Genomic DNA, 15,520 nt, shown 5'->3' on the forward strand with positions numbered 1-15,520 from the left:
AATACTGCTACTTCTTAGAGAGGCAGAATGGCTATGGAAAAATAGGAGTATTTGGCTATGTTTGGATTTTTACTTTTAGATACCAGGAATGTAAAAAAGTATTTCACTTTTAAATGACTGAAAAGTACATTGTTATATCAAAGTGTTAGGTCATCTAAAGCATTTCTAGGTTTCTTTGCCAATGTTACTAGTCATTTCTTACAAAAATATTATGTGACTGTAGTATCATGTAGCTAAATTGGACACCTGAGCATTCCACTCAGCATATATGGCCTAAGCCTGTTTACTTTCCCTTAGAATTTCACAGGCCATTGACACTTCCTAGAAAAGTCACAAAATGAGGGAGATATTTTTGTGATAAGAAATAGTTTTTTTAATATTCTAAAATTGATTGTGGTAATGATTGCTTAACTCTGTGAATATATAAACACCATTAAACTGTACACTTTAAATAAATTGTAAAAAAAAAAAAAAAGAAATTGTTGTCCAGGAGAAGTATAAGTCTTCAGAAATACTTCTTCTTTGTTCTCAAATCAAAGATTTTATTGTCTATTTTAAAGACAAAATCCTAACTTCCAAATACATACTATTTTCTTCTTTTTCCATTTAACTCAAGAACTGGGGATATTACACTGCTCTGTTTATAGGGGTTTAGAGACTGCCCAGTTGTGTTTTAATAGGTAAGAAATTTTCAGTAAAGTGTATAGATCACCCCTATCAATTCACCTATAGATCACCCATAGATTACCCTTGTCAATTCTGAGTAAAAGAAGTCTCATCAAATCATCCATATGAAACAATTGGAAATGTTCTAATCAGAGCCAAAAAACTTTTAAACTGCTTGAATTAGTCAAACTAAACTTGCCAGCTGTTCTACCACTAAGCATATTTGTCACTATTGAATTTCCTGTTGCATGGAGAGTTAAATACTACAAAGAGAAGTTTTATTGATCAGAAAACACTACCTCAAAATCTTGCAACATGCTCTCATCCCTCACAGGGTCACACTGCTCCCAGCAGCAGAAGTTCTTGGTTTTCTTATGGTTTAGATGTAAATTACACATCCTCTCACTTGGATGCATGATCCATAGGGATATGCATCAAGCCAGAGCCTCTTTAAATACATGCTGCGCACACTACAGAGAACTGTGTATCATATAGTTAATATATAATCTGCCTTTAACACACTTCCAACTGTATCCTTTCTTCCTTATCAGTATGTGGTTGGATATTTCTATCATATACCCTTTCAAGAAAATAAAACAAACCTGAATAATTTGTCTCTTAAAGGAAAAATTAAGGTCATAATATTTATCTGTCCTGCTGCTTCCAAAGACTAAATATCTTCCATAATTATGTCTTAAATTCTGATTGCTTCAAACTCAACTTCCCCAAACACTTAGGGCACTTAATTTAGTTAACTAAAACTAAGGATTCAAAGACATTTTATGTAGGTTTATGATTTCAGAATAAACATTCACAAAACATGAGAAGACAAAAGAAAATGTTATTTACATGCATCCAGGAGGAAATCTTTGAGAAACAGATTTTAAACACGGGGATATCACTAACTGCTTTAATATAAATGACTACATTTCCTTAAAATATTCTCCAGATCAGAAAGGTCCTGAAGAAAGCTGGATGCTTTCTTCAAGAGGATGCACTTACAAAACATAAGAAAGTCCACTGATAACATTTCCACTCCAAATGCTGTAACATTGCTTACACGCTAGATTTAGCATGTAATTTACGAGGCTCATAGGTTACACTTGTGCCTGTATGATGTAAGGGGAGAACACGTACCTTTTTCATTTCCATTTGCATAATTTGGAGGCTTGTTTTTATCAATGCTGTTAAAGCTCTGACTTCTCCTATTTAAATTGGAGGCTCCCTGGACCTTGCTGCTGTTGCCTGCAGCTGGCACCCTAGAGGGACCTGGAAGCCTGAAATAGTACAAGAAAAATTACATCATTATAGTACATTACAAAAAGATAGAGAAAAGGAGGTTCTGAGTAGGGAAGGGTTAATGGGAAAATCATAATTTATGGAGTTCAGCAAAAATTGTTGGTTTAAGTGACAAATTGCTAAATACAACATTTGAGAATCTCCAGAAAAGTCTTGTTTCATATGATTAATCTGCCTCCAAAGTATATCAATAATGCAAGACAATTAGAAATAAAGTAATTCTAACTAAAAAACTCACTCATCACATGCCTGATGAATACAACTTTGATTAAAGGGGCTGTAACAATTATATGAAAAGCAAGGGAAATAATAATATTTTATTATGTTCTCAGGATATTAAGCAGCTGCCTGCAATTATTGTTAAGTTTTTTCAATGTATGGGACATTTGTTTTTATCTTAGGTGGCTGTATCTTAAATGAACTTACACGTTAATAACAAGGAGAATAAAGTTACATAATAAACTGCAAAGAGCAAACACTGAATATCTGAGCTAGTTAATTACTCTAAAACATGGTGTGGAGACCAGGGTCATGAGTTTGTTCATACTGGACCCAGCTGTCTCACATAAAAACTTTCACTTGCTTGCCAAAAGTGAAGACCTGGACTTTACCTGGTTACCCCACAAGTGTGGCTAATAATCACACAAGCCATGTGACAAAAAAGATGCAAGTCTCATAAGAAAAAAAAAAATCTATTAGTAGAATGACAATTTAAAATGCACATACAGTGATAGTTGCTTCAGCTCCTTTTATATGAAGGACAGAGGAAATACATGTAGACTATCTTAACACTAGGGAAAGCTTGACAAGAGTTAATGTACTTAAGTTGTTTTACTTCAACTATAATTAAACATCAGTTTGGATCACTTATTTCACTGTTTAAACAGTTCCTTCCCATATTAAAATTTCAAGTATTCAGTTATTTCAAGGATGGTGCCTAAAATATGCAATTACAATATTTTATTTAGTGTATACTGCATATGTATAATAACCAGTCCACATAAAACTAGAAATTAAGAACTAGTATTGTATTCTAGACATATTTAAAACACGATATTAAGCACTGCCAGCATCTTTGCTAGCTTTTGCTGCCCCCATGTGAACGTCACTGTGTACTGCTCTAACAAATTCTATTTTAAAAGAAAAGTAACAAAAAACGTAGAACTTATAAAGGTAGCAATTTATTTTTTTTTTACTGTTATCCTTTAAAAAAGGTTTAAAGTAAAAGAATGTTTATATCTGTTATACTGGTACCCAATATATTACAATTTCCCAATCATTTGCTACCATATTCAAAATTTAACTCGCCTTATTACACTACCTGACATACTATCTCCATAGATCCTTAGGAAATCAAACTCTTAAATGTATACTATAAATATTTTACAATAGTAACAGGTATAGCAAAAAGGAATGTACATCAGGAAAACACACACACCAGCCTGAAAACCGAAATGTTGATATCTTGGAATAGTTAATAGCTTCAAAATGTTGACTGTATTTTGGAGTTTAAATACATATGGCTGTTAATAGTTCCTTCAGCTATTTTGCTAATTAGAGGTTGTGTCATACACAAGATTAGAATCTTTCCCAAATGACTCCAGCATTTAACTTTTGCTCCAATGGATCTACAGGGTTTGTAAGTCTAGCACAATAACCAAGACACCAGGAATTTTGGAGACCAGTGATTGCACTATGTAGAAAGAATTCAATTAATTAATTTGGCTAAATGTCCCAATCATAATAAAAATGAGAACTAGTCCTGTAGAGTCAGGCACAGACTTAGAAAGTTCAGTCCAAACTCATATAAACAGATTTTGTTACAAAATTTGCCCTGATTGCAGTGAAACTTGCTATGTTTCTAGAAAGCAATTAAATTGCATTTTAATCATGACTGTGACCCATGGAGCCAAGTGATCTTTAGTTCTCAGAAGAACAAATTAAAACAAATTAAAAAATCCATTTGCTCTTCTCATTACCCTAATTTGACAGTCAGCCAGAGCTCTAGATCATTCATCAAAGTAATAAAAAGAGAAATGAGAATGAAGCCAAAAAAAAGAGATGTTCTATTAAATTGAAGAAGTACTTAAAATACATTTTACATTCATAAGTCTCAGAAGTAGTAATAAAAAAATGCTCACTGAACATGGAAGGTCATTGTTCTTTCCATATCCTAATTTATCTCATTTCTTCTGGTTTTTCATTAAATACCCTCTCAATTTGCCTATCCAGAATCAGTTTAATTACTATGGAAATGAGCATAAGTTAGAAAACCAAGGCAAGGGGAAAATATTTCAAGTCAAGGCACCATCAGCAGTCCTTGTGGTCAAACACTGCATAATATGATTCATTATTAGAGTAGTGACTAGTTAACCACCAGTGAGACACTCTCCCAGTGAGTGAGATGGCACAAATAACTACATGATAATCAGGGGGCAAAACACATTTGCTGTGGCCTCACTTAGCTGTACCATCATTAACATTAAAAAAAAGATCAATTTTCACACATTTTATAAACTATTGATTTTTCAAACAGTACATAATGCACTGTCATTTATTATACTACACTGACTTTAAAATACATATTTCATAAAGAAGAAAAAATTTAAAGTGTTAAAAGAATGACCCAGGTTGACCTGGTGCTAATTGCCCCACAAAAATCTGCCAATGTGTCTCAGTGCTGCTTCAAAATGTGCAATAATCAATGCAAGGCCATTTCAAAAAGCAATTATAATCTTGTTTTACTTCCAGAATTTGTGACCTGGAAAGAAGAGGGTCTTCAAAGTAATTGTTTTCCTTGATTTTCTCTAAGCCTAGAACCTAGACTTTAGCCCAGTCATAGCACTATGTGTAACAAAACTAAATTAAAGGAACTCAAGATCCATTTCATAATTTAACACAACAAGCTCATCCTCAAGAAGTCATGTGGAAATCTACTTGGAAAAATTCAGTACTCTAACCTTTTTATCCAGAAGTATGTCATTTTTTGAAACAAAAAAAATTAGAATGATAGGACAAAATATCACTGGGCATTTACTTTATTATCACTAATAAGTAATAAATTAGAGATATTAACTGACCTAGTAGGCTTTTTTTGACTGGTTGCAATTCCACTGTGATTAGACTGAGTTGCATATCTGGCTGCCAGACTGTATGAGGAGAAACAGAGAAATTGAATTAAAGAGATTCCTTGAACATGGAAAGAAAGTACAAACTTACAAGAAAACTATGAGTTAATGAAATGCAATTGGAACATGTATAAACGTGCATAAATAATAAATTAATTAGAAAATTATGATAATGTAACATACACCATGACCATTGATTATGAACATACTATGAAATAATTAATGCTGTGTACCCCCTTAATAAGTGTGTTGTCAATGACTGTAAAATAATGGCTGTGTGACAATATTAGTGCCTTCTTAAGTAGTAGTATTCCATCTTATAAAGAACTCAACTTTTGTAAATGACAGTGAAAACTTCAGGAAAGCTAAAATTTGACTTATACCATAGCAAGATCTCTTTCTCAAAAAAAGATTCAAATAAAAAAAAGTATGAAATGAGAATCATTATTTTATGAAATCTAATTAGAAAAATTTAACCTAAATACCATTTTGAATACCAAAAGTTAAAATATCTGGTTTCTGTCTAATCAGTTATTGCTGATCTCCAGTCCTGGATACAACATTTTAAGGAAGTGATTAATAAAATCCTTTCCGGAGAAAAAGCTATGCAAAATTTGAAATTAAAATGGAGTCAGATTCTTCAAAAACAGACTGAACAACTGCTGAGGACAATTTCTGGGCATTCTTAAATTACAATTCTTAATGATTTTTTAAATCACAATCTTTGGTCAAAAATACACCAAAGAGCATCATGGAAACAGCTTTGAAGAACAGTGGATACTTTATAAACAAAATCAGCATCTGTGCTTCAGTTTGAACTGGTTTCTAAATTACCTAATGGCTCTGAAACTAGAGTTCTGAGGACACAGTAAGACCCAGTGGACCCAGACATTTTCACATGCGCTGTGATGGCCATGGGTTGGTGTGTGAGTAGAGAGTCACTGCTGGTGAATGGTGCCTCTACATGAAGCCAGTTGTACATGCACAGTTTTCAAGGCCTCCAGGGAGACAGGAACAACATGGGGGTGTTGGAATCAGGGTAGAAGGGTTATGTGGAGCCCTGCTGTTCAGCCAATTGCTTTGCTGCCAAGCAGAGGATATGTAATCAAAATGATGATTAATGGTATCCTTAAAATGGTGACATGTTTCCTAAGTAAACTCTGACTCCACAGAGGCAGCCTGTGGTGGGAGCATGTAGGTCCTTAGAACTGCCTGGCTAGAGAGGAACAAATATATCCTCATATCGAGATAGCTTTTCAGAGCACTTGTTTTCAAGAGGATACCTGATATATTCTCATTTGCAGAGGGTGCATTCTGTATTCCAACAGCACTGGACAGTAACAGCTGGCCACAATGGCCAAACTACACCTCAACTACCAGAACATCAGAGGACAGTTTACAAAACAGAAACAACAGAGCATCACAGTGGAATGGGACATTCACTCAAAATTTAAATGTAAAAGTACCTGCCGTGAAAAAAGAATCTTCTGTGAATGTGTCAACTGAGAAAAAGAGAACTACCTAAAGGTTTACCCTGATGTCTTCTATCCTGTACCTTCAAATTGAAGACAAATATTAGCAGGACAGATGCCCATAAAAAAAAATGCACGTTCCCTAAGGGAGCTGAGGCCACCTCACTGATACTTTCCTTCATGATTTATAAAGTATCATAATTTCTACTATGGAAGTGGAAACCAACAGCAAAATCAAAAGAAGTTAATTGGCCAAAATCAATGTGATTTTATTGCCCATGTGTGTTTTCTAATTATCAGAGAATATAGGGTTTCTTAGGTGGCTTAAAAGTAAAGAATCCACCTCCCAAAGAAGGAAACATGGGAGACGCAGGTTTGGTCCCTGGGTCAGGAAGATCCCGTGGAGGAGGGAATGGCAACCCATTCCCGTATTTTAGCCTGGGCAATCCCATGGATAGAGGAGCTGGTGGGCTACAGTCCACTGGGCCACAAAGAGTCGGACACGACTGAGCACACGCATCAGAGAATACAAGTTGCCTACATTTGTGTACCCTACTCCCATGCTTTAAAACTTGGTTTCTGCTCTATTCTCTCCTTGCAATTGTGAAGCTGTTATTTGAAGAACACAAATAAAAATTTGATTCAGTTCTTAACATATTCTAATGTCTTTGTATTTGACCATATTGTTCCCTCTGCCTTTCTGACTCTCTTTCATAGACTGTCATTTGAAGAACACAAATAAACTCAATCTATCTGCCCACCATCATTCTTGATCATTTTCTCTTTCCTTCACCTCTTTCATTATCCATCTCTTAAAGACATGCTTTTTCATATGCTATCTTTCCTCAAGCACTTGTATGCATTCTTTCATTTGAGTCTTACATAAGATTTCAGGTAAAATCAACTAGAAAGTGAAAGTTCGTCGTTCAGTCATGTCCGACTCTTTATAACCCCATGGAATGAAGCTCGCTAGGCTCCTCAGTCCATGGAATTCTCCAGGCAAGAATACTGGAGTGGGTAGCCATACTCTTGGGCTTTCCTGGTGGCTCAGTGGTAAAGACTCTGCCTGCAATGCAGGAGACCCAGGTTCTGTCCCTGGGTCGGGAAGATCCCCCGGAGTAGGGCATGGCAATCCACTCTAGTACTCTTGCCTAGAGAATCCATGGACAGAGGAGCCTGGCAGGCCATAGGGTCGCAAAAACTTAGACATGACTGAAGCAACTAAGCAGCAGCAACCATACCCTTATTCAGGGGATCTTCACCACCCGGGGATTGAACCCTGGTTCCTGCTGGGGTTAATTAATAATCGAAGGCTAGAGTTAATATCTGCATCATATTGCCAGTGATTAACATCAGATGAATAAAAGACACCCATTTCCATGACCAAACTCACCATTTTCTTTTTTAACTCCCAAGTTCTAATCAGATCCTTTCATTTCATGATTTCTGTTTACAAGATCACCATTTTATTTAACCCTCTGGGCTTGAAACCTCAGTAGTCAACTCTTCCGTTTTTCCTTCCTTTTAATTACTATAGATGTGCAATCAATATCCTGACATGCTGATTCGACCTCTACAAATTTATCTGTATCTATGTTCTCCCTCAATTTTCATGTTTCCCATGCTAACTCAAGCCTCAACACTTTCCACAGAGACTCTGCTGCTGCTGCTGCTGCTAAGTCACTTCAGTCGTGTCCGACTCTTTGTGACCCCATAGATGGCAGCCCACCAGGCTGCTCCATCCCTGGGATTCTCCAGGCAAGAACACTGGAGTGGGTTGCCATTTCCTTCTCCAATGCATGAAAGTGAAAAGTGAAAGTGAAGTCACTCAGTCGCGTCTGACTTAGCGGCCCCATGGACTGCAGCCTACCAGGCTCCTCCGTCCATGGGATTTTCCAGGCAAGAGTACTGGAGTGGGGTGCCATTGCCTTCTCCGACAGAGACTCTAGATCCCTTCATTTTTCTTAATTTTTTTAAACCTGGCTCTGACTCCCTGTGCAGCAGAAACATATTTTTTTTTTTCCCACAGTGCTTGTAATACCATTTCCCTAGTTTCATATTTACAAACTGGCTAGTAACAAAGTAGGTGAGTGGATACAGTTAAAACAATTTATTAATGAAATAGACACAAGGGACATGTAGACACAGCTATGAGGCAAGTGGGGGTAGATAAAATGAGTTAGAGCATCAGTCAACTAAGGATTTGCAGACATCTGGATGGAAGATTGTCTTCTTTTCCAGAAATGTTATCAAAGGAAACTTCTTCTAGTTAATAATTTGGATGGCAAAATGTATCAGAAACAAAAGAACAAAAACAAAAAAAAATATTTAGAAACTCACTGTGGGTCCTATACTAAAAAGCATCTGCTCATCTATATAATAAAGTATAATATCAAGGGAATGCTTTTTATTTCCTCTAACATGGAAGGGAAGAGGAGGAGTTTCCATATAGCCAATTAAACAAAGGAGGAAATTCATCTGGTATTCAAAACACAGAAGGATCCCAACTGCCAGAACCATCTAAAACAGCTTCAGCACAAATCTCCACGTGGAATTACAATATCCACATATTTATAAAGAAAGAATGCTTCTCAAAGTAAACAGATCCTGAATTTTGATTAGCTATTTTTATTAACCACCAGAGTCTCACTACTCAAAGTGTTGTCCATAGATGAACAGAACTGGCATGACATGAACCTTCTTAGAGGTTTCTGTGGTGGCTCATTTGGTAAAGAATCTGCCTGCAATGTGGGACACCTGGGTTCCATCCCTGGATTGGGAAGATCCCCTGGAGAAGGAATGTCCCACTCCAGTATTCTGGCCTGGAGAATTCCATGGACTGTATAGTCCATGGGCTTACAAAGAGTCAGATGGACTGGTCTATTCCTAAATCAACTGACTCAGAATCTGCATTTTAACAGGATTCTTATACATAATTGGGCTTCCCAGGTGGCACTCGTGGTAAGGAACCTGCCTGAATGCAGGTTCATCAATGCGGAAGACATAGCCTGTAGCCTGCCTCAGTCCATGGGAGATGGGTTCCATCCCTGGGTCAGGAAGATCCCCTGGAGGAGGGCATGGCAACCTACTCCAGTATTCTTGCCTGGGGAATCCCATGGTCAGAGGAGCCTGGTGGGCTGCAGCCCATAAGGTCGCAGAGAGCTGGACATGGACGCAGGAACTAAGCATGTGTCATCTCCCTTAGCTTTCTCAACACAATACTTTCTCTTGAGCTACTCCTCCTCTTCCTTCCCAGACTCAGGGTCATTCACCATACTCATCTTATGAATTTTGTACTATAACCATGAATATTTTCAAAGTCATAATCCTAGGCATCAGCTAATCTATTCCTCCATTTTATTATATCAATCTCTATTTCATAATCCAATCTCAATTCTAAATTCAGCCTCTTTTCTAAAATATCTCATTATCTCCTAGATAAGCTACCTGAATCTATCAGCTACTAATAGATTTCTCCCAGATATTCCCCAAATGTTCAAACCTCAACTCATTATTCTTCTTCCAAATCATCCTCTCTTTGCTGTTGCTCTTTAAATTTAGTGTCAAAATTTTTTTTCCATTGAACAAAGAACTTCATCTTGATCATGACCCACTCCATTCTTCCCTCTGTCATCCTTCTTATGGATTCTAATAATGACTCAGGTGACTAGTCTCCTTGTTATCAGTCCTTTTTTTTTTTTTACAGCTAGTCAAATTCATTCTTCTGAGAGTCAACAGAACTAACTTTCCCAAGAAAGAATCAGATCAGATCAGATCAGTCGCTCAATCGTGTCTGACTCTTTGCGACCCCATGAATCGCAGCACGCCAGGCCTCCCTGTCCGTCACCAACTCCCGGAGTTCATGTCCAAATTTTTCTCTGAGCTTGCTGTTGACTACCCATTGTCTGCAGGACAAAGTCCAAACTCTGTGATCTGGTTTACAGAGTGCTTCTGTGTGCCTCCTCAGACTTTCCTACAGCTTCCTCTCCTCGGCACATCCTCCACCCCACGTTCTCCACTGTCACCATACCTCAGCCAAGGCCTGGCGCCTCTTCTCCCAGCCCTCTGCATTTCCTCATGAGGTTTCCTTCAACATAAAACACCATTACTTCTCTTCCTCACATTATGATATCTTCAGTTCAGTTCAGTCGCTCAGTTGTGTCCGACTCTTTGCGACCCCATGAATCGCAGCATGCCAGGCCTCCCTGTCCATCACCAACTCCCGGAGTTCACTCAAACTCATGTCCATCGCGTCGGTGATGCCATCCAGCCATCTCATCCTCTACCGTCCCCTTCTCCTCTTGCCCCCAATTCCTCCCAGCATCAGAGTCTTTTCCAATGAGTCAACTCTTCGCATGAGGTGGCCAAAATATTGGAGTTTCAGCTTCAGCACCATTCCTTCCAAAGAACACCCAGGACTGATCTCCTTTAGAATGAACTGGTTGGTTCTCCTTGCAGTCCAAGGGACTCTCAAGAGTCTTCTCCAACACCACAGTTCAAAAGCATCAATTTTTCGGCTCAGCTTTCTTCACAGACCAACTCTCACATCCATACATGACCACAGGAAAAACCATAGCCTTGACTAGATGGACCTTTGTCGGCAAAGTAATGTCTCTGCTTTTGAATAGGCTATCTAGGTTGGTCATAACTTTCCTTCCAAGGAGTAAGCTTTTTTTTTTTTAAATTTCATGGCTGCAGTCACCATCTGCAGTGATTTTGGAGCCCAAAAAATAAAGTCTGACACTGTTTCCCCATCTATTTCCCATTAAGTGATGGGACCAGATGCCATGATCTTCATTTTCTGAATGTTGAGCTTGAGGCCAACATTTTCACTCTCCTCTTTCACTTTCATCAAGAGGCTCTTTAGTTCTTCTTCACTTTCTGCCATAAGGGTGGTGTCATCTGCATATCTGAGGTTATTGATATTTCTCCCGGCAATTTTGATTCCAGCTTGTGCTTCTTCCAGCCCAGCATTTCTCATGATGTTCTCTGTGTATAAGTTAAATAAGCAGGATGACAATATACAGCCTTGATGTACTCCTTTTCCTATTTGGAACCAGTCTGTTGTTCCATGTCCAGTTCTAACTGTTGCTTCCTGACCTGCATACAGGTTTCTCAAGAGGCAGGTCAGGTGGTCTGGTCTTCCCAGCTCTATCAGAATTTTCCACAGTTTATTGTGATCCACACAGTCAAAGGCTTTGGCATAGTCAATAAAGCAGAAATAGATATTTTTCTGGAACTCTCTTCCTTTTTCCATGATCCAGCTTACTTCTACTTTAAGATCCTACTCAAATGGCACCTCCTTGTTGAGGCATTTCTCAAGTACTGTAGAGTTAGTTTTGTCCTCCATGAGTCCCCAGGTCTTTACTCATCTCTAAGTGTCTGGTTAATATGGAAATTTATCAGGGTAAATGTCTGTCTCCTGAACAGATGGGACTGTTCACCAGGACAAGGGTTATGGTATGTTCATTTCTGCATTCCCAGTTCCTACCATGGGTTTGAAGTGAAGTAAAGTGAGGTCACTCAGTCGTGTCTGACTGTTTGCAACCCCATGGACTAGAGCCTACCTGACTCCTCTGTCCACAGGATTCTCCAGGCAAGAATACTGGAGTGGGTTGCCCTTTCCTTCTCCAGGGGATCTTCCCGACCCAGGTTACGAACCGAGGTCTCCCACATTGCAGGCAGACGCTTTACCTTCTGAGCCACCAGGGAAGCCCATCATGGGTTGGCATGTGTTTAATACTAAATAATTGATTGCTATTTACTGGCTGCTGCTGCAGCAGCTGCTGCTGCTAAGTGGCTTCAGTCATGTCTGACTCTGTGCAACCCCAGAGATGGCAGCCCACCAGGCTCCCCCGTCCCTGGGATTCTCCAGGTAAGAACACCAGAGTGGGTTGCCATTTCCTTCTCCAATGCATGAAAGTGAAGTCGCTCAGTCATGTCCGACTCTTAGCAACCCCATGGACTTCACCCTACCAGCTCCTCCGTCCATGGAATTTTCCAGGCAAGAATACAGGAGTAGTATTATTCAACAATGGGCTTCCCAGGTGACTGTAGTGGTAGAGAACATGCCTGCCAAATGTGGGAGAATAAGAGACATGTGTTCAGTCCCTGGATCAGGAAGATCCCCTGGAGGAGGGCATGGCAACCCACTCCAGTATCCAACAATGGTAATTATATCATCATTTTATAACCAAGTGAAATTGTTTTAAGAATGGAGTTATCAAAATTATGCTAAAGGAGGGAAAACAACATGTCTTCACTGTGTCCTTATTAAGTGACGTTAGCCTTTATCATTTATTATTCACAATAGTCCTGCAAAGTTAATGCTCTATTCCTCACTGAAAAATATGAAATTGATGCCTTTAAACATTAGCTCACTTGTACAAGTTATGCATCTTATAAATGATAGTAATGAAATTTAAATGTTTATCTGTTGAATTCTATAAACTATGCTGTGTTCTACTATGACATATTATTTACTTGCAAATTAAAACTGGCAATATTTTAATGCTTATTTTTCTATGAATTCATTGCCCTTTGGATTTGTGAATAACTTCTTCAGGGTGTTATCTTTTCCAGTGTCAAATACATCTACTTTCAATAGATACTCTTCAGCATTCAGAGAATGAATATTAGATCATTTCATTCAACAGATTACTTTATGAAGAAATATGAAATAGGCAGTAAAAGAAACTTTAAATTGTAAGGTATTTTTAGTATCCAGGCAGCTCTCCTAAAAAATCCCCCAATTAAACACTATATTTAAAAATTTTAAGCCACATTTTAGTAAGAACTAGAAAATAAGTTATACTACTTATAACTTGCTACTCTTATGTTCATTACACACATAAGTAAGCAAGCAATCACAGAACTTTTGAACTTTTTCTGTTGAGCACTATGGTAACCTCAAAATCTCTGGCCAGGATTCCAGGAACTCATATTTATTAAAAGGCTTGGCATGAGTGTAAAAACTTCCCTGATTCCCTCTTTTATACTCTATCCAAATATAAAAAAGATTTTGAGTGGTTTGGTGCAGGACTTCTTAGAAGATCCTATTTCTGTTGTAATTATTCTAACAGTTGACTTCCATGCAGCAGTAAAAATTATATAATCTTATTAGTTACCTTTCATCTTCAAAAATCAAAATGGACCCAGATATAAAGGATATGTGCATCTTTTTAAAATCACCAAGGTATACCATCTGAACATCACACATCTATTACTCTTTATCTCCATTGGTTACTATTAAGCTTCTGAATATCTCATTTGTTGTTGTTCAGTCACTCATGAACTGCAGCACTCCAGGCTTCCTCATCCTTCACTATCTCCTGGAGTTTGGTCAAATTCATGTCCATTGAGTCAATGATCCCATCCAATCATCTTATCCTTTGTCATGCCATCCTCCTCCCACCCTCTATCTTTCCCAGCATCAGGGTTTTTTCCAAAGAGTCAGCTTTTCACATCAGTTGGCCAAAGTAATGGAACTTCAGCTTCAGCATCAGTCTTTCCAATGAATATTCAGGGTTGATTTCTTTTAGGATGGACTGGTTTGATCTCCTTGCAGTCCAAGGGACTCTCAGGAGTCTTCTCCAGCACCACAGTCTGAGAGCATCAATTCTTTGGTGTTCAGCCCAACATTATGGCCCAACATTCACATCCATACATGACTACTGGAAAAACCATATCTTTGACTATACAGACCTTTGTTGGCAAAGTAATATCTCTGCTTTTTAATATGTTGTCTAGGTTTGTCTTAGCTTTTCTTCCAAGGAGCAAATATCTTTTAATTTCATGGCTGCAGTCACCATCCACAGTGATTTTGGAGACAAAGAAAATAAAGTCTGTCACTCTCCATTTTTTTCCGTCTATCTGCCATGAAATAATGGGAACAGATGTCATGATATTCCTTTTTTGAATGCTGAGTTTTAAGCCAGCTTTTTTACTCTCCCCTTTCACCTTCATCAAGAAGCTCTTTAGTTCCTCTTTCCTTTCTGCCATTAGGGTGGTATCATCTGCATATCTGAGGTTATTGATATTTCTCCTGGCAATCTTAATTCCAGCTTGTGATTCATCCAGCCTGGCATTTCTCATGATGTACTCTGCATGGAAGTTGAGTAAGCAGGGTGACAATATATAGCCGTGGCATACACTTTTCTCAATCTGGAACAAGTCTGTTGTTCCATGTCTGATTCTACCTATTGCTTCTTGACATGCGTACAGGTTTCTCAGAAGGTAGGTAAGGTGGTCTGGTATTCCCATCTCCTTATTAACTTTCCACAGTTGTTGTGATCCACACAGTCAAAGGCTTTGGCATAGTCAATGAAGCAGAAGCAGATGTTTTTCTGGAATTCTGTTGCTTGTTCTATGATCGAACAGATATTGGCAATTTGATTTCTGGTTCCTCTGCCTTGTATAAATCTCATTGGAGATAGTTAATATTTGAATTGTCTTAATTGGTACTTAATTAGTATGATAATTAAATGCTCAGATGGGAACTGGAGAGGCATATCAACTTACTAACAAATTGAGACTTTGTCCTGAATATAGCATAGAATACCAAAAAGTTTAAATTGTAGAATAAATAATAAATTTCCACATTAGTGAGATCCTTTTCTTCAATATGTAATGAAGAAATTGGGGGACAAGAGGTTGGGATATTTAGTAAGCTTGGAACCAGACCACATAAGAAATCACTGCTACTGCTCAGGAAAGATCTGATGAGGGCCTAAATGGAGGCAGAGGCACAGGAAATAAGAAAAAATGATTAATGAGATAAGTTATAATCATGGACATAGGAACTGAAGGAAAAAATCTAAGACGGCTCCTGGACCTTGGCTTGAGCTGCATAGTACAGTTATATAAGAGCATAGAAAAGAGATGTAACATCCTTGATACAGTGTAAAAAGAAAAAAAAAAGAGAGAGAGACTCCACTTGTAACTTATGTTACTAGT

General features: G+C 38.0%; 1 protein-coding gene across 4 annotated transcripts in view; it reads right to left on the reverse strand.

The window, feature by feature from the left end:
- NAV3 (neuron navigator 3) overlaps nt 1-15,520 on the reverse strand; it is a 382,845-nt gene that overhangs the window by 215,933 nt on the left and 151,392 nt on the right. For all 4 annotated transcript variants that reach the window (XM_027543298.1, XM_027543301.1, XM_027543299.1 and 1 more), the window contains exons 6-7: nt 5,046-5,114; nt 1,804-1,943 (exon numbers count right to left, since the gene is read on the reverse strand). In XM_027543298.1, coding sequence (XP_027399099.1) covers nt 1,804-1,943; nt 5,046-5,114 — 209 coding nt within the window. The remainder of the gene's footprint in view (nt 1-1,803; nt 1,944-5,045; nt 5,115-15,520) is intronic.

The sequence above is a fragment of the Bos indicus x Bos taurus genome, chromosome 5 (genome assembly GCF_003369695.1).
Source record: "Bos indicus x Bos taurus breed Angus x Brahman F1 hybrid chromosome 5, Bos_hybrid_MaternalHap_v2.0, whole genome shotgun sequence".
NCBI classification, from domain to species: domain Eukaryota; kingdom Metazoa; phylum Chordata; class Mammalia; order Artiodactyla; family Bovidae; genus Bos; species Bos indicus x Bos taurus.